Below are 26,981 nucleotides of genomic sequence, written 5' to 3'. Positions count from 1 at the left end.
GGAAGGGAGTGAGACAGGGTTGTAGCCTATCCCCAATGTTATTCAATCTGTATAATGAGCGGTCAGTAAAGGAAACAAAAGAAAAATTCGGAGTAGATATTAAAATCCATGGAGAAGAAATAAAAACTTTGAGGTTCGCCGATGACATTGTAATTCTGTCAGAGACAGCAAAGGACTTGGAAGAGAAGTTGAACGGAATGGACAGTGTCTTTAAAGGAGGAAATAGATGAACATCAACAAAAGCAAAACGAGGATAATGGAATGTAGTCGAATTAAGTCGGGTGATTCTGAGGGAATGAGATTAGGAAATGAGACACTTAAAGTAGTAAAGGAGTTTTGCTATTTGGGGAGCAAAATAACTGATGATGGTCGAAGTAGAGAGGATATAAAATGTAGACTGGCAATGGCAAGGAAAGCGTTTCTGAAGAAGAGAAATTTGTAAACTTCGAGTATTGATTTTAAATGTCAGGAAGTCGTTTCTGAAAGTATTTGTATGGAGTGTAGCCATGTATGGAAGTGAAACATGGACGATAAAGAGTTTAGACAAGAAGAGAATAGAAGATTTACAATGTGATGCTACAGAAGAATGCTGAAGATTAGATGGGTAGATCACATAACTAATGAGGAGGTATTGAATAGAATTGGGGAGAAGAGGAGTTTGTGGCACAACTTGACTAGAAGAAGGGATCGGTTGGTAGGACATGTTCTAAGGCATCAAGGGATCACCAATTTAGTAGTGGAGGGCAGCGTGGAGGGTAAAAATCGTAGAGGGTGACCAAGAGATGAATACACCAAGCAGATTCAGAAGGATGTAGGCTGCAGTACATACTGGGAGATGAAGAAGGTTGCACAGGATAGAGTAGCATGGAGAGCTGCATCAAACCAGTCTCAGGACTGAAGACCACAACAACAACATAGCTTCTTTGATCTGTCAGTTCCATGTTTACATTATATGATACTTATGTTACACGTGATCAGGAATTACCACTGTAAGATTTGACTGCATTAGCATACATGATAATCTGTGTACTGTGAGGTACGATGAAATTCATAACCTATCGAATTAACACTTGTATTCTTGTAACTGGGTTCTAGGTATAAATGTGGTCGTTAGGTTTCTAGATGCACATCAAGCTGAACATCCTAAAATTTATAACTGGCACGTATGCCACTGCTATACAGATACATGATGTAAGTAGACTTGCATTTCTGCTATTATGTGTACAGTTGTCACGTTGTAGAAATTAATGTACATAGAGTTGTCTGTCACTCTGTATCAGACTCCACTGATGATGGGTTACACCCAAATACTGATTTGGCATGTAAATATTTCAAATGCAGCTCATGCTGTTCAGTACAAATCGTTTAATAAACAGTAAGAGCCGCCTTTCATTATCTTTTGAAGTCTAATTCAGAGAACAATATTTCAGATGGTAGTTTGATAGTTGCATCAATTTATTTCGTTAAAGCACATAAAGTGTAAACCAGAGTATATGCTTTAAAATAATGCACATTCTGTGGTAGTATATTAACCAAAATAAGTGAAATGCAAGTAATAACAAGCATAGGCACTGACAGACGTTGGCTTATACTGGTTACCTCTTTTTCCAAACTCCCGACAGCAGGATGAAGGTAAATTCAGCAGGGTATAAAGACAGTGCAGAACCTAACTTTGATTCAGAATAAAAATCACTTGTATATTCTTTTATTTTGACATTGCCAATTAGAACACTTATAATAAATCATTGCAAATTCATACATTGAAGGTGCATTGGGTTGAACAATTCAGTCAAACACTGATACTGATATACATGTTCCAGCTACAAGCGAGTGACATACTGCGTACATTCGCTCAGCTGCTGATGCAAATTGACACATTACATGAATTTAGTGTATGAAAGATGAGCATTCACGAAGAATTCATGTAGTACATGTAAAAGAATATTGTTAGATACACAAAAATACATAAATACAAAGACCATAATACATGAAGAAACAATAACATATGGAAGAAGACTCGTAGCCAGCATTCCAAGAAAAAATTGCACTTTTTCTTGTCTTACATCATTACATTCACAGTGATTAGATCAAATATCTATCGCTAATCTATGACAATAAAAGCAAAAGTGTTTGCTGAGGTTATGAAAAGCGACAGGTACCACGACAACTAATGATAAACTTCCTGAAATAAGTGTACAGTCACCTGGAGCTTCCACAACATTATCATACTCACTTTCTTGTTCTGGTACTTCGGCAAGAATTACATGATTTCATACAAATCACATTATAGCTACATAGTAAAGTAAAAACAATCTAATTATGAGAAAAATATTGCCGGTGGCATGCTTCAGAAATATTGTGTCCTAATTAGTTCATATTGCTGTTGAGTGAAAGGGTCAAAATTTTCCTATACTGATGATCCCAGACAACTTTCTTGTTCAAAAGGAATGAAACACTTTGGTCGTTAAAATAATTGTATAACTACAGCTAATTTTCTCACAAAAATTAATATTTCAGAGTGGACCACAGCAGGATCAAAGCGCATTTTTTTAGTTTCATACAAGGAATTCAACTTCCAAATTTCGTAATTATCATGTCTGGTCTAGTTCCTTCGAAATGATAATATCTGACAAGCTACTAGGAAACTTGGAATAATTACATATGGTGATGACAGAAAGGATTGTTCTTTCTTTGAGACTGATCACAGTAGACAGTAGACACACATCTCTGTGCAAAGACGAAGCACAAAAACGCCAGACGAAAACTGAAACAGACTAATTGTTCTGTCTTGACGTTCCCAGCAGCAGATTTACCAGCATGTGAACAGTGCACAGACTGACGTACAGCATCGACTGTTAATACTGATGCTCTGCGCTTAAATCAACTTTTGTTTTGTTCTGAATGAATCAAAGAGCCAAACTACAGTTCTTTTTAAAGGATAAATCAACTGTTCGGATGTTTTGAGACAAAAGTGCAGAAAACTTTGACAGCGGAGATTACCACTAAAAGCTAGCAACACGACCACAACTACCGTTATTTGAGCATGAAATATGGCTTACTTTATAACTTCCACAAATCACTGTATATATTTTGGTTGGTTACAGCTTAATGAACACAGCACTTACCCTCACGAAGAAACAGAAGTATAGAGTAGGTTACTTGGTAGCCACTTAGCTAACTTTGCAACCACAGACACAAATCTTAATCAGCACAGGTACAGAGCAAGTCTTCACAGACTGAGGAAGTCAGTCTGAGCTGACCAAGCATGGTGATTAGTGCCTGGACTGCAGCAAGTTGAACTATTTGCTTGTAGAAAGTGACATTGATACTGATGAAATCTAATAGCAGAATGGAATGGATAAGTGATTCTGGATACAAAACAACTCATTTCAATTAATCTGGTGACCACCAGTTCTTTTTGTATTAAAATAATTTGGTCCTTCGTTTTTGCTGTAGTTAATTTGAATTCCCAAGCCTAGACAAATGCTACGCATGTTCTATGTTAATTCGACAGTCCACAGACGAAATATTTGTATAAAATTGTTCTGTCTCCGTAATCGGAGACGAAAGTTTATAAACGGTCCCAGCCACATATTCCATGTCTCGATGTCGCAAAATCAAAACTCCCAAGAACAGGAGTTAGTTAGCGCTGATGACATCCTTCGGCGCTGCTGACCAATGGGGTTGAGACTGCTGCTGGTGCTATAACAGGTTGCAGCAGTCACCGCCTCCCCCTCCCCTACGATTATCACGCTTGCGTTGGCTGCTGTCATCGTTGTAATTGGTGGTGCTCGACCAGTTCGCGTTGTCGGCAGTTCCTGACAACAGAAGAACATATGTTCAAGTGCTGCTACTTAGATATACACTCGAGCCACTCATTAGCACTGGAAACTTGTCAATACAACAAGCTTCAAGCGTCTAATAATGCACAGAATGGTCACACGGTGGTTATAATTAGACTGTCGCCACCTAAGAGGGCCGATGAGCCATGGCGCTTGAATCGATATATTGCTCGCGAGCTGGTTCGCAATCTTGGGTATAATTCAGCTGGCCATGAGTTGGGAGTAGTTCGAGAGAGGGCGCGAGGTAGTCCAGTCAACAAGAGTAAAAAAGGGCGGATACGACTCAAAATCGTGTACTCGTAAATTTTTTACAGCGGTAGGGGGAGTGTCACGAACAACATACTAAAAATCCCACTTGGGAGGGGGGGGGGGGGGCGTTTAAAGATCACTGCTTCATGTTTTTCTTAAATATTTCAAAACAGTGACTTCTATCGAAAATATTTCCTAGTACAAAATTAAACTACATTAAATTATCTACAAGAAAGGCCTTACTCAATTTTTTTCCTAGGACTAATAGTTTCTACATTGCAGGGAATGGAAAAATCGCATATTATTGAAATTTGTCATTTAATGGTACAAATTAATGTTTACAGTTAAATGAAGTGTTAAGACTAAATATTAACCATCCTGTAGTCAAGTGAATTTCTGCTAAATTATTGGTTGTGTGGGTGTCACCCACCACTGTCTACAACGTTACTTTAACAACTAAGAAAACAAAATTGAATATATAAATCCATAATTCAATTAATTACTCAACTCCACACATGAATGTGCTATATGTATCATAATATCCACAAATAACCTATTTTAATGAAAACAGGCAATAATGAACTTACATTGCAGTAAAAATGAATAAGAAGTGTAGTTACAGAACCTTTATACGAGCTCACTAATACAACAGTTTAATCAGTATTCCGAAAATTAGTTTTTGACACATATATTATACCAGTCCACAATGTCCAAACATTTGAAGCAAACACCCTTCAACTGATCAGGGCATGTCCATTTATCACACCTAACACACCACTTCCTGATTTATTTACCCCATGCCCGACCACACTCGTAACACCTTCCTCTTTTGCCCTTTCTTTCCTCTTGTGGCTTTTGTTTTTGGTTTTTCTTTTGCTTTAGGGCGCAAAAAACCACTGGAGTCATACACGGCCAAGTCAAGACTATAGAATATGAAGACAGCGAGTAGTTGAAAACCGACTATACTTCGGTCCCAACTGACATAAATAGAAGACAGCTAAAAATAGGCTCGTGGAAAAGGGCTAACAAAAGACACCATACAGGAACGGAGGTCCAAGACTAAAAATGAAATGGCCCTCACCATATTGCTGTGGCGGATAAAAAGTAAAACGTGGTTGACAGCCCGCGCGAAATTTGCTAAAACGGCTGATAACTCAGACGGCAAACCCAAGCGGGAACGTAAACGGTTAAAAAATGGGTAGTCCACCAGGAAGTGGCGGACGGTTAAAACTTGGGCGCAATGTGTACAAAGTTGCGCTGTAGCGCCACTTATCAAATGACAATGGCTAAAAAGGCAGCGCCCAATATGCAGCCTACTTAAAATGATTTCCTCATGGCGGGAGGGCCGAGAGGAGGTCGTAGTAGCCACTGGGAGAGGCTTAATAAGCCAGAGTTTATTCACGTGAAGCGAGGACCATTGGCAATGCCAAAGGGACACCACCTCCTGACAGATGGCAACACAAAGATCGTCAGAGGGAATATAGGAACTCGTGGGCTGAGGTAAGTGGACTACAGACTTGGCAGCAACGTCAGCAGCGTCGTTTCCTGGCAGACTGACATGACCACCCACAGAAAAATCACACAGGCTCCACCAAGAGTGAGCAAGTGCAATTTTCCTGGACCCGCTGCACTAAGGGATGGGCGATGTACAGCGCACATAGTCTATGAAGGGCACTGAATGAGTCTAAGCAGAGGACACAATGGAAAAGTCTGTGTCGCCAGATGTACTCCGTGGCCTGATACAGGGCGAAGAGCTCAGCGGTAGATACTGAGCAGCGTGCCGGGAGCCAATATAGAAAGACACGGGTGCCAATGACGAAGGCACACCCGAACCCATGTCAGTATGAGAGCCATCAGTGTATGCAAAGGTACTGTCGCGAAGTTCCATGTGAAGGTCATGAAACTGAAGGCGATAGACTGAGGCTGGAGTGGTGTCCTTGGGAAGCGAATGAAGGCCAAGGTTAACATGGGCCGCTTCACGAAGCCAAGGTGATGAAGGGTTCACACCCACCAGGAAAGGTGCAGGTAGTGTGAAGTTAAGCTGCTGTAACAAGTGTCGAAAACGGGCTCCAAGAGGTAACAGAGAAGCGGGACGCACCCGATACTGGCTATCAAAGGAATCATCAAAGGAGCCATAGGATGGGTGGCAATGCATGACAGACAAACAGCATGTATACCTGCTGAGAAGAAAGCCACAGCAGTAGGACAGTGGTTGTTCAGCAGCTTCAGCAAACAGACTCTCAACCAGGCTAGTGTAAAAGGTGCCCATGGCCAAACAGATGCCATGATGGTGGTAGTGTTGAGACAGTAAAAGATGGATGGACATGCAGACACATAAACAAAGTACTCATAGTCGAGTTTCGAATTGACAAGGGACCGGTACAAACGGAGGAGGGTGGTTCGATAGGCACCCAATTAAGTACCATTGAGGACACGTAGGACATTGAGGAACTGCGTACAGTGGGCTGCCAGGTAAGACACATGGGAGCACCAACAAAGTTTGCTGTCGAGTATGAACCCCAGGAATTTTTTAGTTTCAACGAGTGGAAGGGCAACGGCACAAGATGTAAAGATGGTGCGAGAAACCAATTACGTCGCCAGAAATTCATACAGACGGTTGTGTCAGTGGAAAAGCGAAAGCCATTGTCGGTGCTCCAGGAGTGAAGACGATCAATACATCGCTGAAGACGCCGCTCAGTGAGACAAGTCCGTGGAGAACTGCAATAGATGGCAAAATTGTCAACAAAAAGGGAGCTGGAGACGCCCAACGGGAGACAGGTTGTTATAGGGTTTATGGTGATAGCAAAGAGGACGACGCTCAGGACGGAACCCTGACGTTCACCGTTTTCCTGGATAAAGGTGTCCGACAAGGCAGAACCCACGCGCACCTTGAAAACTCGGTCTTTTAAAAATGCCTGAAGGAAACACGGCAGGCGCCCAGAGAAGCTCCATGTGTAGAGAGTATGGAGATACCAGTTCTCCAGCAGGTGTTGTAGGTTTTCTCCAAATCGAAAACATGGCTACAGTCTGGGATTTCCGCAGGAAACCATTCATGACATGGGTGGAAAAAGTAACGAGATGGTCAACTGCAGAACGCTGCACTCGACATCCACACTGTGCATTCGTCAGTAAATTGCGAGACTCGAGCCACCATACCAGCTGGGCATGAATCATACGTTCCATCACCTTGCAAACGCAGCTGGTAAGAGAGATGGGGCGATAGCTAGAAGGAACGTTTTTATCGTTACCGGGCTTAGCTATGGGTATGACGGTGGAGTGTCCGGGAAATGTGCCCTCTGTCCAGATGTGGTTGTATGTATTAAACACAAAGTGCTTGCCCACAAGAGAAAAATGCTGCAACATTTGAATGTGGATGGCATCTGGCCCTGGGGCGGAGGATTGGGATGGACTGAGAGCATGATATAGCTCCCTCATAGTAAAGGCGGCATTGTAGCACTCACGATTCAGAGAAGAGAAGGGTATTGCCTGAGCCTCGTCCGCTCGTTTCCGATGGAGGAAGACAGGGTGGTAGTGGGAAGAGCTCGAAACTTCCGCAAAATGTCGGCCCAATGTATTGGAGATAGTAATAGGGTACACGACGACATCACCACTACTGTCAGGCCGGAAATTGGCGAACGGATCTTGGTCCCAGAGAGCCGTCGGAGGTTGACCCATACGACAGAGGAAGGGGTGGAACTGTTAAAAAAACGAGTGAATGAAATCCAGCTAGCTTTTTTGCTGTCCCGTGGAACGTGATGACGCTTTGCACGCATCTGTTTATAATGAATGCAGTTCGCCATCATAGGAGGGCGGTTAAAAACGTGGATGGCATGTCTCCATGAGCGAACTGTGTCGTGGCATGCGTCAGTCCACAAAGGGACTGGGACACGACGTGGTAAAGAGGAAGTGTGAGGAATGGAACGTTCTGCAGCAGTAAGAACAAGGTTTGTGAGATATTCCACCTGGGCATCACAAGTGGGGAAATCTTGTTCGTCAAAGGTAGCCAGGGAGGAGCAAAGCTGCCAGTGCGCCTTAGTAAGCTGCCATTTGGGCGTGCCCACAGATGGGGTAGGAGTCAGCAAACGGTTAGCACATGGGAAATCGTGGCTTGAGTATGTGTCAGAAAGAACGGACCACTCAAGATGATGGGCAAGCTGGGCAGCCCAGAAGGATAAGTCCAAATGGGAATAGATGTGCAAGGAGTCGGAAAGGAAAGTAGGGGCCCCAGTGTTAAGGCAGAAGAGGTCAGGTTGGTTAAGAAGGTTAACCAAGAGGGCACCTCTCTGACAGGTCCTGGGAAACTGCAAAGGGGATGATGCATATTAAAGTCACCGAGCAGTAAAATTGGGGGGCGGGGCGGGGGGCAGATACCCAATAAGCTGAAAGAAGTCCGCCCTGGTGACATTGAATGATGGACATAGATGGTACACAGGGAAAAAGTCAGGTGAGGAAGAAACAGGCGAATTGCAACAGCTAGAAAACGGGTAGTCAGGGAGATGGATTGACTATGATTGTCATCCCGTATGAGCAGCATGATGCCCCCATGAGACGGAAAGCCGACCTCAGGGGGACGGTCAAAACTATTCAGTAGGAAATGTGAAAGTGCAAAGTGGTCGTGAGGGCGCAATTTCGTTTCCTGAAGGCAGAGTACAAGGGGATGGCAGTGCGGGGTAGACGTGCGGTCTCAGACATCTCCCATCAGAGATTCGAGTCCTCCCTCGAGCATGGGTGAGTGTGTTGTCCTTAGCATAAGTTAGTTTAAGTTAGATTAAGTAGTGCATAAGCCTACGGACCAACGACCTCAAATTTCCTGTTTACAAGGGGACGCTGCAATGCTAAAAGCAGCCATGAACCCCGTTTGTGGGACCGAAGGTCATGAACGTTCCATTGGAGGAGAGTCATGATGTGGAAGAGGTGTAGGGGTATCACATCAGCGGCTGCTGAGTGACAGCCGGTGAAGAGTCGCTACTACAGGGCACAGAAGCAGGAAGATCCTGCTCCATGGGGTGCACGGACACATTGGCTTGCTTGTGCTGTTGTTCTATAGAATCCAAAGCTGAAAAACGGTTGGTGGTACGAACAGACGACAGGGAGGCCGGCCGGGCTAAGGTATCATGTGGCTACACTGTCAAAGGGGATCTTCGAGTTGGCGAATGAGAAGACCGTTTGCCTTTGGTGGACTTCTTCGAGCCTTACCGGTTAGGGGATGACTCGGGTGTTGTTTGGCTGGAGGGACAAAGGAAGTCTTCAAGGGAGTACTACTCCTGTCCTTACCGGCCTACTGGTTGTGTAGCTGGTGGTTTCGGCCCTTGAGGCCAGAGTTTGACGGCTTGTTGCACAGCTGGACGGTGGATGAAGATGCTACCTTGCCACTGGGCGACTTCACAACCTCAGAGATGAATTTGAGGTGGCATGTCTGTGTGGCCATGTCCTTCATGGAGCGAGAGATAACAAGAAAAGAACTATATGTGCCAGATCGGAGAATGCATGGTTTGCAACTAGCCAGTAACTTACGAGCTACTGGGTAGGGCACTTTTTCCTTTACCCGGATTTCTTGTACAGCTCGCTCATAAAGATACAAGGGACAATCCCGTGAGGAGGTGGCACGGCCGCCATTTCAGTTGATACAGTGGGGAGAAGGAGGCGGACAATCGCCCTCGTGTGCATCCCTACCACAGGTGACACATTTGGCTGGGTGACGATGCTAGTAGCAGTGCATTGGGTTCAGAATACACAGCCGGACTGTGATAATTTCATATCCTGCTTTGATCTTGGACGGAAGCACTATTATATCAAACTCTTGTGTCATGTTTACAGTCTTCTCCGTTCCATGCAATGCAAGGCCATGCCTCCTGATCTCCTTAGGTACCTGTGGTGCTTGATATCTCCTTTATATCAGGGGCTTTGTAAGTTCCTATGCATTATTGGTTAGGAAAGTAGTTATTTTCATGGCTTTATCTCCATTTTTACTGAATAAAAATCTGAAAAATATATAACTTAGCTATTGACATAGAAGCGGAAGTGGTAACACCAATTGTTGTGTTAGTGATAATTGACAACAATAGCACACAATGTGGATAAACGTATTTTTACACTCCCTAACAACAGCCACGTTCAAACATCAATAGTGAAATACTGACCTTTAAAGTGGAACTCGAAGCTTTACAAATTCACATCTGTGGAAAACCCGTACAGGCAACAACATAACAGAAAGATAATCGCTGGGTGACACCCGCACGACTATTCAAGACTTAAGTGTATGTACAATATCCCTCCCACTGAGGTATAAATTGTGTTCTTGGGATGTGACTGCTAGTGTTGGAAAGGAGTGGCGGTGGAGGGTAGAAATGTGAGGGTGGGGAGATCACCAGAATGAGGTGACTAACTTCTCTTATTTGTGTCTGCAAAATGAAGAGTGAGAAACTATGTCCCTATTCTCTCTACTTCGCTATGTCATAGGAAACTACTACATGCTATTTCAAAATCATAACGACTCTTCCGTAGCACGCCTTACAAATCATTAGTGTTTCACTGTGCAGACACACCTCGAGAGTGTTTATTTTCCACAACATGCGTTGTACACAGACGCATCTAGGAAGTATTTATTTTCCACAAAATGTGTTAACCCTAATTGGAATACAGAAATTAGTTACTAATGAGATTACATATATGTATGAAGAGAGTCTACGTAAATCTCCGCACACTGCCTTGCTCTGCTAGTCATCCTGTATGACTGTTTTGACTTTCTCCTGGGTAAAGGTCGGTTACGCCACCTCCAGAACTGCTCGCTCGTCAGTTTACATACACAATAATCGGCGAATCTCTCCCCAGCACCTGGCCGCTGCGGCCGAGTGGTTCTAGGTGCTTCAGTCCGGAACCGCGCTGTTGCTCCTTAGGTTAGTTAGGTTTAAGTAGTTCTAAGTCTAGGGGACTGATGACCTCAGATGTTAAGTCCCATAGTGCTTAGAGTCATCTGAGCCAATGGGAACGCTAGACGGTAGAATTCGATTCTGTCCTGTCATGCTATTCTGCTCGTCGTCCGGTGCAGCACGCTGTAGCGAGTAGCTTCGCAGACATTTATCTAGAGAACAAATGAAGACTTTCGACCACCAAGGATCGGTATTAAGTGACGTAATAGTATTTTTCCACTCATTGCCAAGGTTCCACGCGCTTTGTGACATTATGTCTTTGGTAATCAGAGATGTTGTTAGAAAAGATGTTAACTATTCTTAGTCGATAATTATTCGTCGCCACCATGACGAAGTTGAATTATTGATATACTGGTATATTATAATGTTTATTTATTGCAATTAGATTTCACAAATTTATTAATTCATGCCTTTTCCTCGTATTACCAATTTCAGACCAATTTCAGCCACATATAGTTGGCTCCATGTTAGGATTCTCATATACTTTCAAGAGGTGGTGTGCTTTAGTTGGCTGTTAAGTTAGGATTCTCATGCACTTTGAAGGAGTGGTGTGCTTATTGCCTTTGCTTGGAGCTGAACTGAAGATTACAATGTACATGCGTTTCCCGTTAGAGTTTCTCGTTTTATAAAATTTTGTAAAGTTAAAGAGGATGCAGTTATTCAGAGATTTCTTGCTGCTAAGACAACGTGGACCATTGGGTTCACCACACAGACTAAATATTTATGGTTTATTAGGCAAATTATTTTACAGATGGCAAAGGCTTTTCTCTCTAGAGAAATCTGACTTATAAGGTGCGATTTATAACACTCGGAGCTCCGATTTATAGCACTTGGTGGTCGTGTTGTATATACACTCCTGGAAATGGAAAAAAGAACACATTGACACCGGTGTGTCAGACCCACCATACTTGCTCCGGACACTGCGAGAGGGCTGTACAAGCAATGATCACACGCACGGCACAGCGGGCACACCAGGAACCGCGGTGTTGGCCGTCGAATGGCGCTAGCTGCGCAGCATTTGTGCACCGCCGCCGTCAGTGTCAGCCAGTTTGCCGTGGCATACGGAGCTCCATCGCAGTCTTTAACACTGGTAGCATGCCGCGACAGCGTGGACGTGAACCGTATGTGCAGTTGACGGACTTTGAGCGAGGACGTATAGTGGGCATGCGGGAGGCCGGGTGGACGTGCCGCCGAATTGCTCAACACGTGGGGCGTGAGGTCTCCACAGTACATCGATGTTGTCGCCAGTGGTCGGCGGAAGGTGCACGTGCCCGTCGACCTGGGACCGGACCGCAGCGACGCACGGATGCACGCCAAGACCGTAGGATCCTACGCAGTGCCGTAGGGGACCGCACCGCCACTTTCCAGCAAATTAGGGACACTGTTGCTCCTGGGGTATCGGCGAGGACCATTCGCAACCGTCTCCATGAAGCTGGGCTACGGTCCCGCACACCGTTAGGCCGTCTTCCGCTCACGCCCCAACATCGTGCAGCCCGCCTCCAGTGGTGTCGCGACAGGCGTGAATGAAGGGACGAATGGAGACGTGTCGTCTTCAGCGATGAGAGTCGCTTCTGCCTTGGTGCCAATGATGGTCGTATGCGTGTTTGGCGCCGTGCAGGTGAGCGCCACAATCAGGACTGCATACGACCGAGGCACACAGGGCCAACACCCGGCATCATGGTGTGGGGAGCGATCTCCTACACTGGCCGTACACCACTGGTGATCGTCGAGGGGACACTGAATAGTGCACGGTACATCCAAACCGTCATCGAACCCATCGTTCTACCATTCCTAGACCGGCAAGGGAACTTGCTGTTCCAACAGGACAATGCACGTCCGCATGTATCCCGTGCCACCCAACGTGCTCAAGAAGGTGTAAGTCAACTACCCTGGCCAGCAAGATCTCCGGATCTGTCCCCCATTGAGCATGTTTGGGACTGGATGAAGCGTCGTCTCACGCGGTCTGCACGTCCAGCACGAACGCTGGTCCAACTGAGGCGCCAGGTGGAAATGGCATGGCAAGCCGTTCCACAGGACTACATCCAGCATCTCTACGATCGTCTCCATGGGAGAATAGCAGCCTGCATTGCTGCGAAAGGTGGATATACACTGTACTAGTGCTGACATTGTGCATGCTCTGTTGCCTGTGCCTATGTGCCTGTGGTTCTGTCAGTGTGATCATGTGATGTATCTGACCCCAGGAATGTGTCAACAAAGTTTCCCCTTCCTGGGACAATGAATTCACGGTGTTCTTATTTCAATTTCCAGGAGTGTAGTTAACTGTGTCACGAACGTGTGCAAATTTAATTGTGTCACTTTCAAGTAATTTTCCCCTTTTGTTGCGCCTTGAGTAAGTTTGCCATCTCCTATAGTTAGTGAAATCGTCAGTTTCTGGGCTCACATTCACTTTCTGGTGGCAAATTTCAGGGCATGAAGTGTATTCGTCACTTTATATGTACACTCATATTTAGTCACAATAGGATAGTGTGTGTAGTGTTACGTTGCGAAATAACTCATTTCATGTTATTATATGGGCTTGGATGTAGTCGTAACACCCTTTCTTACCATATTTTTTTAAGGGGATGTGAATGGTAATTCTTATTTGGAAATGCAAATGTGGTTAATGCCTTAGCTCAAAGACAAGGAAGTCACGGATCACATATGATTACAAGACTGAGCTTCAGTAAACTTCACAAAACATGTGCGTGAGTTCCTTAATGGACAATTTTTAGGCTGCGGGACGGAGCGTGTTCATAAGAGCCTCTACACCCACTGAGACGACCAACACAATGTTTAGACCTTACCTCACCAGACAGCTCAATCTGGGGAATGATTTAGTTCCATGTGACTTAACCTCGGTACAAGACTAATGAAGAATTGTACAAAAGATCTATAATTCTTCGCAACCAGGTGCTCAAAATAAGAGAGGACGCTTCACCTGCAACCTGTATGTGAAACTTAACAAATTTAAGTGTTCAGAAAAGGCTATCCAGTCTAAAGTCGGTTTGTAATTAGGTCGCTGCTTTCTTGACAACTGAGAAATCCTAACATCTGAAGATAATCCTAGCGGCGTACAATTCGCCAGGAAGCTGCAGACCACAGAGTATGAGGGGCGTTTGAAAAGTCCGTGCAAAAATAAAAACTACTTACGTGTTTGGGATAAACCATTTTTATTTTTCGACATAGTCTCCTTTTAGACTCTTACACTTCGTCCAACGCTGTTCTAATTTGTTGATCCCTTCCAAATAATAGGAATTGCCCAAGTCTGCAAAATAGCTATTAGTTGCCGCAATCACCTCCTTTTTTGAATAAAATCTTTGTCCCGCCAGCCATTTCTTCAAATTGGGGAACAAAGACTAGTCCTAGGGAGCCAAGTCTGGAGACTAGGGGGATATGAAACGAGTTGGAATCCTATTTCCATTAAGTTTGCGATCACAACTGCTGAGGAGTGTGCTGGTGCATTTTCTTGATGGAAAAGGACTTCTTGCGGTCCAATCACCGGCGTTTTTCTTGCAGCTCGGTTTTCAAGCCGTCCAATAACAATGAATAATTTGCACCCGTAACAGTTTTACCCTTTTCCAGATAGTAATGAAGATTATCGCTTGCGAATCCCAAAAGACAGTCGCCATAACCTTTCCGGGCGAAGGACTGGTCTTCGCCTTTTTTGGTGCAGATTCTCCCTTGGTAACCCATTATTTAGATTGTTGTTTGGTCTGAGGAGTATAGAAATGTATCCATGTTCCATCCACAGTGACGAAACGACGCTTAAAGTCCTGCGAATTCTTCCTGAACAGCTACGAACCATCCTTGCAACACTTCACACGATTCCGTTTTTGGTCAAGCGCGAGCAATCGCGGAACCCATCTTGCGGATAGCTTTCTCATGTCCAAATGTTTGTGCTAAATATTATGTACCCGTTGAATCGAGATGCCCACAGCACTAGCAACCTCATACACCTTAACTCTTTCGTCATCCATCACCATATCATGGATTTTATCAATGACTTCTGGAGTCGTATCCTCCACAGGGCGTCCAGAACGTTCAGCATCACTTGTGCCCATATGGCCACTCCGAAAATTTTGAAACCACTTATAAACTGTTCTAATCGAAGGTGCAGAGTCATCGTAATGTTTATCAAGCTTCTCTTTAGTCTCCTGAGGCGTTTTGCCTTTCATATAGTAATGTTTAATCACCACACAAAAATCTTCTTCGTCCATTTTTTGGCAATCACTCGACTTCCTTGATTCACACGAATGCCAAACACAAAGAAATAGACCAATATGGATGAAACTTGGTGTGCGTTCTTTCCAACGATGCTATACCAGGTAGTGAAGGGGGAGTTTCCAAGTTACACGTCAGCCGCTGCAAGTTCGTAAATTTTCGCCCTGTACGAAGACTTGGAAGCGAGATTACACAACGTGATTGGGTGGGGTAACAAATTGAGCTCGCTAATAGAAAGATGATATGACGGGAATTTCATCGCCCTGGAGGATAGTGTAAGGTACAGTTTAACTTCCATGTCGAATAGACCTTCCTCGCGGTCCGATGCTCGAATGTTTAAGCACCCTCTGCACTTCTCTTTCCGATCGCCAAATATTAAACAGACCGCACCTCTGCAAGACAATTAGCACAGGCAACAGGGAGCGTCAGGAAAATAGACTACATCAGGCACCGAGTCTGATGAGGATTAGGCTGAGAGCATAGAAGGAGAGCCTCATTTTCAGTCATTCGTATGTTTCAGATTCCTATATTTTGGGGCCAGTATGAGACGACACCATTTGCATATCAAATTTCTGAAGCATCGAAAAAGCCTTTGGAATCGTAAATCCTCAATGCTCCGCAAAATGTCATGGAGGACACGGAGATGAATAGGTCTGCAAGAAACGCACGTTGGTGAACACACAGGTATGCTGGATCTGTGATTTTCTCATGTAAATACTTCAATACACAATACACTGTTTTGAATTATGCATTGTTCATTATAAGAATCAACATAACATAAACAAACACAAACGTGATGATTGATCAGCAACCGTAGTACAGGTACACTGGTATTGTTACGCTGTTGTAAGTAGGTCCTACTTATGTATTAGACATCTTATTACTGAGTAAAGCTAAATGAAACTTAAGATATTATAATGTATTAACAGCCATTAAAGTTTTTCTCGATCATGCGTTAGCTACGTGGTTTTTATTTCAAGAATCGTTTACAGTCACAGTCTCTGTTCTGTTGTGTTCTGAGTGTCGCGCTGTGTGAAAATGGTTGCCGCTGCTTCGTGCTCCGTAGTGAAAAACATGCGTGGAAGTTCTCATTGTTTTTCTCAAGTTTACAGAAGATATCGGCTTTGAAGCTTCCAAAGCAACTGCATTTACTACAGTTAAGGATTCGTAGCTGAACCAGTAGCGTTATGATACATTCTGTGGATCGATGGTTCAAATCTCACTTCGATCGTTCTTTTTTTCGTTCCCTTTGGAACAGCTTCATCTTTTAACTGTAAAATTCATCAAATTTATGCTAACTGTCACATATATAAGCATTATTGTTATGAAAAATTCACGTGACCTTGTTTATAATTACGTGCTGCACGCAGAATTCCAGTATTCATTGCAAATATAAATTCTTAATAATCGACTGCAAGTAAAGGTTGTTTAAGTTAAGAAAACATAACGAATTAAATTATTAGGACAAAAATGAGTTTCAAACACCCTTTATTTGGAATATGGGGTATTTTATGCCAAAGATGTGGTCTCACACTAGCCAGAGTGATAAACGTCATAGAAACATGGAAACCAATCATTTTCATAGCATCCAGCACACCATATGAATGTTCCTTTTTTACACATTCCACGGCACCTCATCAATATGAACACGATTGATCTGGCCAAGTTAAAGGATTTGTCGCACCTTCATCTACATTTGCATCTGCCATGTAGTCTGCAAACCACCGTGAGGTGCATGGCAGAGGCCATTGTACGAGTTATTAGGGTTTCTTCCTGGTCCATTCATGTATGGACCGCGGGAAGAATGATTGTTTGAATACCTCTGTGCGTGCAATAATTATTCTACATCTACATCCATACTCCGCAAGCCACCTGACGGTGTGTGGCGGAGGGTACCTTCAGTACCTCTATCGGTTCTCCCTTCTATTCCAGTCTCGTATTGTTCGTGGAAAGAAGGATTGTCGGTATGCCTCTGTGTGGGCTCTAATCTCTCTGATTTTATCCTCATGGTCTCTTCGCGAGATATACGTAGGAGGGAGCAATATACTGCTTGACTCTTCGGTGAAGGTATGTTCTCGAAACTTTGGCAAAAGCCCGTACCGAGCTACTGAGCGTCTCTCCTGCAGTCTTCCACTGGAGTTTATCTATCATCTCCGTAACGCTTTCGCGATTACTAAATGATCGTGTAACGAAGCGCGCTGCTTTCCGTTGGATCTTCTCTATATCTTCTATCAACCCTATCTGGTACGGATCCCACACTGCTGAGCAGTATTCAAGCAGTGGGCGAACAAGTGTACTGTAACCCACTTCCTTTGTTTTCGGATCTTATCCTCATGATCCCTGTGTGAGCGACACATAGGGGGTTGTAGTATATCCCCTGAGCGTGGAGTGTACAGGAACTTTTAACTCTACAGGTAATACAGAGGGGTCCACAAAAATGTAGCCACTGTTTAAAAGTCCATAACTTGCAAACTAATTGACTCATTTTTGGTGAAAGTGTAGCTTAAAGTCCAACTTAAAGATATCACTGTAGGTGTTCCAAATGGTCACCATTAACATCCACACACAAACATTGTCGCTGAACTGCATAACGAACTACTGACTGCAACATGTTCAGTTGGATATTTGCACATGAATATACGATGGCTTCTCGAAATTCATCCAATGTGCGCGGCTTTTGTCGACAAACAACGTCCTTTAGTGGTCCCCACAGGTAAAAGTCCAGAGGAGTTAGGTCTGGGGAACGTGGTGGACACTCCACAGCACCTCTACAGCCTATCCATCTCCCTGGACGATTTTCGTCGAGATACGCCCTAACACGTTTTTGGTAGTGGGCTGGGGCACCATCTTGTGTAAAGTAAACACTTCCGTCTCCATACAAGTCTTGGATGGCAGGTAAAATGGATGTCTGAACCTTCGGAAGGTACACCTCACCGGTAACTGTGCCGTCAAAGAAGAATGGCCCAATCAAGCCCCGGTAAGATAACCCACACCACACATTTACTCCTGGCAAATTCATGGCTTTGTCTACATGGATGTTCGGATTTTCGGCGGCCCAGTTGATGCAATTGTGGCGGTTTACTGTACCACTGAGTTTGAACTGTGCCTCATCAGACCACACAATCATCTCTGCAAACTCTTCATCGTTGCGCACCATGTTAGTAAACCACTCGCAGTACTCCATTCTACGATCTGGGTCGTCCTCGTTGATTGCGTATAGCAATCGTGGGATGTAGCACTTCCACTTTGCTGTCTTCAAAATTCGCCGAACACTTGAGCGACTCACTCCAGTTTCACGGGCACACTGTCTCACAGACTTCCGTGGTGAGCGAGTGGATTGTTGTAACACACGACGGGAGTTAGCTGGACTTGTTACTGTTACGGGTCGTCCAGATCGTTGTTTGTGTACATCTTTAACACAGCCTTCGGCTTCAAATTTGTCTCAAATGCGACGAATCGTTAAACGTGTCGGTGACTCTGTTTGATACTCATTTCGCCATTGCCGTTGAACCTTATTAATGTTTCCGTACTTAAAATACCACTTCAAAACTGACTTCCTTTCATCGAATGTAAGCCTTGCGCCAGCGATGTTTACTCGAGTAACTAGGTGCAAAAAATGGTTCAAATGGCTCTGAGCACTATGGGAGTTAACATCTGAGGTCATCAGTCCCCTAGAACTTAGAACTACTGAAACCTAACTAACCTAAGGACAACACACACATCCATACCCGTGGCAGGATTCGAAGCTGCGACCGTAGCGGTCGCGCGTTTCCAGGCTGAAGCGCCTAGAACCGCTCGGCCGCACCGGGCGGCCGGTTAGGTGCAACTAAGAACAAAACACTGACTATCTGGCGTGTGTCATCTGACAAAACAAAACAACGCAATACAACGCTTGTGTGGTTATTACCGGAACTACAAACTATTACACTACCAAAGATGAGACAACTTCGTCAATTAGTTTGCCAGTTACGGACTTTTAAACAGTGAATACATTTTTTTGGGCTCCTCTGTATTTAGCAGCCGCAGTCTAGTGGAGCAGCGACCACAGGTCACGTGGGATGCGCTCGCTTTCCACGTGACTCCCGCCCCGCCCTGCCCGTGGTTCCATTAGACAGCTCAGTTCACCTGTGTCAGCTCCGGCCCCAGCCCCATACGACTTCCACCAGTCGTTGTTGTCAGTGCTGGACTCGGTCTTGTTGTCGCTGCCCCAGTGGCTGGACGTGTGGTTGCCACTGTCCCAGTGGCTGGATGAGTGGTGGTGGCTGTCGCTGCTGCCGTGGTCTCCACCGCCGCCCCCGCCGCTCCAGGAGGAGTCTCCGCCTCCGGAGAAGCCACCCCCACTGTCGCAACCTCCACCGGTGTCCCCACCGCCACTGTCACAACCGTCACTCATCGAGCTGCTGACTGCAAAGTGATCTCAGCAATAACCTGAAAAAGGCAGAAAACATAGTCTAAGAGACCAAGAGATGAATACACTAAGCAGCTTCTGAAGGATGTATGCTGCAGTAAGTACTGGGAGATGAAGAAGCTTGCACAGAATAGAATAGCATGGAGAGCTGCATCAAACCAGTCTCAGGACTGAAGACAACAACAACAACAACAACAACAAAGTGTTTTTCTTTTTTTTTGTGTGGAAAGGATGCACAACGCCATAAAATGATTCTACGACTACATTCAGAAGCAAAGAAAAGTGTGCTGTCGATGGCATTTCGTGTACGAGTACAATTTACCTTCCCATTCAAAATTCGCAAACAGAATGCAGAAAAAGCAAACTTTGTTTTTAAGTCTCTGATTCCCGATACATGAGAGCTGGCCGGGACGTTGTAGAACTTTGTTTCAATCAAGCCTGGAAGTGGGGTTCCCGAGTGGAGGTATTTCTGAGGGTATTTCCAGTTCCAGAGTCACCTGATAAACAGAAAACCCTCCTGAAGATCTTCGTCGAATCCGGAGAAATATACCTATTGGTTCAAATGGCTCTGAGCACTATGTCACTTAACATCTGAGGTCATCAGTCCGCTAGAACTTAGAACTACTTCAACCTAACTGACCTGAGGACACCACACATATCCATGTCTGAGTCAGAATTCGAACCTGCGACCGTAGCGGTCGCGCGGTTCCAGACTGAAGCGCCTACAACCGCACGGCCATAACGGCCGGCACTATACTTATTTTAATACATTTCTGCGGCAATGCTGTCCATTATCCCAGAAAAAATTAAACTTTCGTTTGTCTGTATGTACGTACATTGATGGAAAAAAGAACAACACCAAGGAGGAATTGTGCAACGCAAACGAAAATTGGTAGGCATGTTTCTACATCGGGAAGATGATGTCTGTTCAAATTTCTCACCAGTCGCATAAGAGTGGCGCTAGTAGCACCACCTTCAGTCTTCTGACTGTCGACCTTCATCGGTTATTTTACTCCCTAGATAGCAAACCTCCTTTACTACTTTAAGTGTCTCATTTCCTAATCTAATTCCCTCAGCATCACCCGACTTAATTTGACTACATTCCATTATCCTCGTTTTGCTTTTGTTGATGTTCATCGTATATCCTCCTTTCAAGACACTGTCCATTCCGTTCAACTGCTCTTCCAAGTCCTTTGCTGTCTCTGACAGAATTACAATGTCATCGGCGAACCTCAAAGTTTTTACTTCTTCTCCATGAATTTTAATACCTACTCCGAATTTTTCTTTTGTTTCCTTTACTGCTTGCTCAATATACAGATTGAATAACATCGGGGAGAGGCTACAACCCTGTCTTACTCCTTTCCCAACCACTGCTTCCCTTTCATGCCCCTCGACTCTTATAACTGCCATCTGGTTTCTGTACAAATTGTAAATAGCCTTTCGCTCCCTGTATTTTACCCCTGCCACCTTCAGAATTTGAAAGAGAGTATTCCAGTTAACATTGTCAAAAGCTTTCTCTAAGTCTACAAATGCTAGAAACGTAGGTTTGCCTTTTCTTAATCTTTCTTCTAAGATAAGTCGTAAGGTCAGTATTGCCTCACGTGTTCCAACATTTCTACGGAATCCAAACTGATCTTCCCCGAGGTCGGCTTCTACCAGTTTTTCCATTCGTCTGTAAAGAATTCGCGTTAGTATTTTGCAGCTGTGACTTATTAAACTGATAGTTCTGTAATTTTCACATCTGTCAACACCTGCTTTCTTTGGGATTGGGATTATTATATTCTTCTTGAAGTCTGAGGGTATTTCGCCTGTCTCATACATCGTGCTCACCAGATGGTAGAGTTTTTTCATGACTGGCTCTCCCGAGACCATCAGTAGTTCAAATGGAATGTTGTCTACTCCCGGGGCCTTGTTTCGACTCAGGTCTTTCAGTGCTCTATCAAACTCTTCACGCAGTATCTTATCTCCCATTTCGTCTTCATCTACATCCTCTTCCATTTCCATAACATTGTCCTCAAGTACATCGCCCTTGTATAAACCCTCTATATACTCCTTCCACCTTTCTGCCTTCCCTTCTTTGCTTAGAACTGGGTTGCCATCTGAGCTCTTGATATTCATACAAGTGGTTCTCTTCTCTCCAAAGGTCTCTTTAATTTCCCTGTAGGCAGTATCTATCTTACCCCTAGTGAGACAAGCCTCTACATCCTTACATTTGTCCTCTAGCCATCCCTGCTTAGCCATTTTGCACTTCCTGTCGATCTCATTTTTGAGACGTTTGTATTCCTTTTTCCTGCTTCATTTACTGCATTTTTATATTTTCTCCTTTCATCAATTAAATTCAATATTTACCCAAGGGTTTCTACTAGCCCTCATCTTTTTACCTATTTGATCCTCTGCTGTCTTCACTATTTCATCTCTCAAAGCTACCCATTCTTCTTCTACTGTATTTCTTTCCCCCATTCCTGTCAATTGTTCCCTTAAGCTCTCCCTGAAACTCTCTACAACCTCTGGTTCTTTCAGTTTATCCAGGTCCCATCTCCTTAAATTCCCACCTTTTTGCAGTTTCTTCAGTTTCAATCTGCAGTTCATAACCAATAGATTGTGGTCAGAATCCACATCTGCCCCAGGAAATGTCTTACAATTTAAAACCTGGTTCCTAAATCTCTGTCTTACCATTATATAATCTATCTGATACCTTTTAGTATCTCCAGGATTCTTCCAGGTATACAACCTTCTTTTATGATTCTTGAACCAAGTGTTGGCTATGATTAAGTTATGCTCTGTGCAAAATTCTACAAGGCGGCTTCCTCTTTCATTCCTTCACCTACTATGTTTCCTTCTCTCCCTTTTCCTACTGTCGAATTCCAGTCACCCATGACTATTAAATTTTCGTCTCCCTTCACTACCTGAATAATTTCTTTTATCTCGTCATACATTTCATCTATTTCTTCATCATCTGCAGAGGTAGTTGGCATATAAACTTGTACTACTGTAGTAGGCATGGGCTTTGTGTCTATCTTGGCCACAATAATGTGTTCACTATGCTGTTTGTAGTAGCTAACCCGCACTCCTATTTTTTTATTCATTATTAAACCTACTCCTGCATTACCCCTATTTGATTTTGTATTTATAACCCTGTATTCGCCTGACCAAAAGTCTTGTTCCTGCTGCCACCGAACTTCACTAATTCCCACTATATCTAACTTTAACCTATCCATTTCCCTTTTTAAATTTTCTAACCTACCTGCCCGATTAAGGGATCTGACATTCCACGCTCCGATCCGTAGAACGCCAGTTTTCTTTCTCCTGATAACGACGTCCTCCTGAGTAGTCCCCACCCGGAGATCCGAATGGGGGACTATTTTACCTCCGGAATATTTTACCCAAGAGGACGCCATCATCATTTAATCATACAGTAGAGCTGCATGTCCTCGGCAAAAAATTACGGCCGTAGTTTCCCCTTGCTTTCAGCCGTTCGCAGTACCAGCACAGCAAGGCCGTTTTGGTTAATGTTACAAGGCCAGATCAGTCAATCATCCAGACTGTTGCCCCTGCAACTACTGAAAAGGCTGCTGCTCCTCTTCAGGAACCACATGTTTGTCTGGCCTCTCAACAGATACCCCTCCGTTGTGGTTGCACCTACGGTACGGCCATCTGTATCGCTGAGGCACGCAAGCCTCCCCACCAACGGCAAGGTCCATGGTTCATGGGGGGGGGGGGGTCCTATGGTTAGTTAGGCTTAAGTAGTTCTAAGTCTAGGGGACTGATGACCTCAGATGTTAAGTTCCATAGTGCTTAGAGCCATTTGAACCATCAAGAGTAGCACTTGCAACATACGCCCTCAATGAGGACGCAAATCAGGTCTGCTTTAAATACCTTTGAGATTGGACATGATGAGTCGATGTTAGTCAAGAATGCCTTTAAGGCGACAAAGACGCAATTCTCAACATCTGAGTTTGAACCAGGTCGTGTAATAGGGCTGCGATATTGCACAAAGAATTGGCAAGAATGTAGAACTGTACATGATTGGTTGCAGCGGTGGTCCCGGAAATGTACGGTCGCAATATGACTGGACCAAAACGGTCACGTGGCACTACCGTGAGGGAAGATCATCGGGTTCGGCGTATGGCTCTAGCACAACGTACTGCATCCAAAACAGCAATCTGAGCAGCAGTTGACACTATAGTGACACAAAGAAATGTTAAAAATCGGTTACTTCAAGGACAGCTCCGAGCCATACGCCCTGTAGCGTGCATTCCACTGACCTCAATACGCCGCCATCTGTGGTTACAGTGGTGTCAAACAGGGGCTCACTGGAGGGCAGGGTGGAGGGCTCTTGTCTTTTATGATGAAGGCTAGTTCTGCCTCGGTGCCAGTGATGGCTGTGTGTTGGTTAGGAGAGGGCCTGCAACCAACCTGTCTGGTTGGTCTGGTGGGTCTACCCATGGAATTGGTGTGATTTTGTATGACAGCAGCAGCAGTCTCGTGGTTATCCCGCGCACCCTGACTTCGTACATCAATTTGGTGATTCGACCTGTTGTGCTGGCATTCCAGGGGGTATTTCCCAACAAGATTGACCTCGCCCACATAACGCTGTTGTGAGCCAACATGCCTTGGCCTGCTCGATCACCAGATATGTCTCCAGTCCAGCATGTGTGCGACATCAACGGAACACACACCCTGCGTCATTCACAAAAAGTATTAACCGTCTCTGTATTGACCAACCAAGAGCAACAGGCATCGAACTCAGTTCTACAAAGTGGCACACGCCGCCTGAAAACACAATGCTTGCACGTTTGCATGTCTTCAGTCAACGTTCTGGCGGCTACACTGGTTATTAATGTGCCAGAATTACACATTTACAATGGCTTGTCGCACGCGAACTTTAACTTGTAATCTTACATGACTTTAATATGTTACCCAGATAAGTACATTCCAGAAATTTCATACCTCTGAATTAATTTTTTTTGGCGTTGATATTTTTCCGTCGTTGAATAAACAGAGAGGTCCATTGATAGTGACTGGGCCAAATATCTCACGAAATAAGCATCAAACGAAAAACTACAAAGAACGAAACTCGTCTAGCTTGAAGGGGGAAACGAGATGGCGCTATGGTTGGCCCGCCAGATCGCTCTGCCATAGGTCAAACGGATATAAACTGCGTTTTTTAAAATAGGAACCCCCATTTTTATTACATATTCGTGTAGTACGTAAGGAAATATGAATGCTGTAGTTGGATCACTTGTTTCGCTTTGTAATAGATGGCGCTGAAATAGTCACAAACGTATAAGTACGTGGTATCGTGTAACATTCCGCCAGTGCGGACGGTATTTGTTTCGAGATACATTGCCCGTGTTAAAATGGACCGTTTACCAATTGTGGAAAAAGTAGATATCGTGTGGATGTATGGCTATTGTGATCAAAATGCCCAACAGGCGTGTGCTATGTATGCTGCTCGGTATCCTGGATGACATCATCCAAGTGTCCGGACTGTTCGCCGGATAGTTACGTTATTTCAGGAAACAGGAAGTGTTTAGCCACATGTGAAACGTCAACCACGACCTGCAACAAATCACGATGCACAAGTAGGTGTTTTAGCTGCTGTCGCGACTAATCCGCACATCAGTAGCAGACAAATTGCGCGAGAATCGGGAATCTCAAAAACGTCGGTGTTGAGAACGCTACATCAACATCGATTGCATCCGTGCCATATTTCTATGCACCAGGAATTGCATGGCAACGACTTTGAACGTCGTCTACAGCTCTTCCACTGGGCACAAGAAAATGAGGGGACGATGACAGAGTTTTTGCACGCGTTCTATTTAGCGACGAAGCGTCATTCACCAACAGCGGTAACGTAAACCGGCATAATATGCACTATTGGGCAACGGAAAATCCACGATGGTTGCGACAAGTGGAACATCAGCGACCTTGACGGGTTAATGTATGGTGCGGCATTATGGGAGGAATGATAATTGGCCCTCATTTTATCGATGACACTCTAAATGGTGCAATGTATGCTGATTTCCTACGTAAAGTTGTACCGATGTTACTACAAGATGTTTCACTGCATGACGGAATGGCGATGTACTTCCAACATGATGCATGTCCGGCACATAGCCCGCGTGCGGTTGAAGCGGTATTGAATAGCATATTTCATGACAGGTGGATTTGTCGTCGAAGCACCATACCACGGCCCGCACGTTCACCGGATCTGACGTCCGCGGATGTCTTTCTGTGGGGAAAGTTGAAGGATATTTGCTATCGTGATCCACCGACAACGCCTGACAACATGCGTCAGCGCATTGTCAATGCACGTGCGAACATTACGGAAGGCGAACTACTCGCTGTTGAGACGAATGTCGGTACACGTATTGCCAAATGCATTGAGGTTGAGGGACATCATTTTGAGCATTTATTGCATTAATGTGGTATTTAGAGGTAATCACGCTGTAACAGCATGCGTTCTCAGAAAAATTGTGACCCATATGTTTGTGACTATTACAGCGCCATCTATCACAAAGCTAACTACACGAATATGTAATTAAAAATGGGGGTTCCTATTTAAAAAAAGAAACGCAGTTAATATCCGTTTGACCCATGGCAGCGCCATCTAGCGGGCCAACCATAGCGCCATCTGGTTTCCCCCTTCAAGCTAGACAAGTTTCGTTCTTTGTAGTTTTTTCGTTTGACGCTTATTTCATGAGATATCTGGCGCGGTCGCGATCAATGGATTACCCTGTATGTATGTATGTATGTATGTGTGTATGAGTGTTGATGTGTCTATGTGTGTCACTGTATTTCGTGTGAACTTCTGTTAAGCATTCGAAGTAACTCAATTCATCTCATTTATCGTCATGATCATTCTGCAGGGCGTATGTTGGAGGACGTAATGTACTGTGTGACCTCGGAACTTATGCTGTTGGAATTTTAACAGCAGAACTTCTCGAAATATACAGTTCCTCTCTTCTTGTCTCTAAGAGCTGGATGGATATCTCCGTGATGCTCTGATGACGAACCAGATCCCAGAGTGACGACCAAGACTCAAGAATCCATCGAACGATGGTTTTATTTGCTACGTACTTCGTAGGTGAAATACATTACCTTAATAAGCTATTAATCAATCACGGACTGTAAACTACCTTTACTGCACCTCGATTTATGTTGTCGTACAACTTCAGGCCGTTCCTGCTGGAAGCTCCTAGATATTTAACGAATGTGATTGCCAGTGATTTATCACTAATCGAGTACTCAAACAGTAATCGACCTTTCTGCTATATATGCAAGACATGTTATATTCGTTTTTGTTGAGGACCAACTGCCAGTTCCTCC

At 44.3% G+C, this 26,981-nt stretch overlaps 1 protein-coding gene across 2 annotated transcripts in view; it reads right to left on the bottom strand.

Annotated features, from left to right (window-relative positions):
* Positions 1-3,387: 3,387 nt before the first annotated feature.
* LOC126092314 (uncharacterized transmembrane protein DDB_G0289901-like) overlaps positions 3,388-26,981 on the bottom strand; it is an 82,571-nt gene continuing 58,977 nt past the window's right edge. For both annotated transcript variants that reach the window (XM_049907841.1, XM_049907843.1), the window contains exons 2-3: positions 19,367-19,669; positions 3,388-3,818 (exon numbers count right to left, since the gene is read on the bottom strand). In XM_049907841.1, coding sequence (XP_049763798.1) covers positions 3,703-3,818; positions 19,367-19,634 — 384 coding nt within the window. In that variant the 5' untranslated portion in view covers positions 19,635-19,669 and the 3' untranslated portion in view covers positions 3,388-3,702. The remainder of the gene's footprint in view (positions 3,819-19,366; positions 19,670-26,981) is intronic.

Source organism: Schistocerca cancellata, chromosome 7, assembly GCF_023864275.1.
Source record: "Schistocerca cancellata isolate TAMUIC-IGC-003103 chromosome 7, iqSchCanc2.1, whole genome shotgun sequence".
In the NCBI taxonomy this organism is placed as follows: domain Eukaryota; kingdom Metazoa; phylum Arthropoda; class Insecta; order Orthoptera; family Acrididae; genus Schistocerca; species Schistocerca cancellata.
This window is presented reverse-complemented; position numbering and strand designations above follow the sequence as displayed.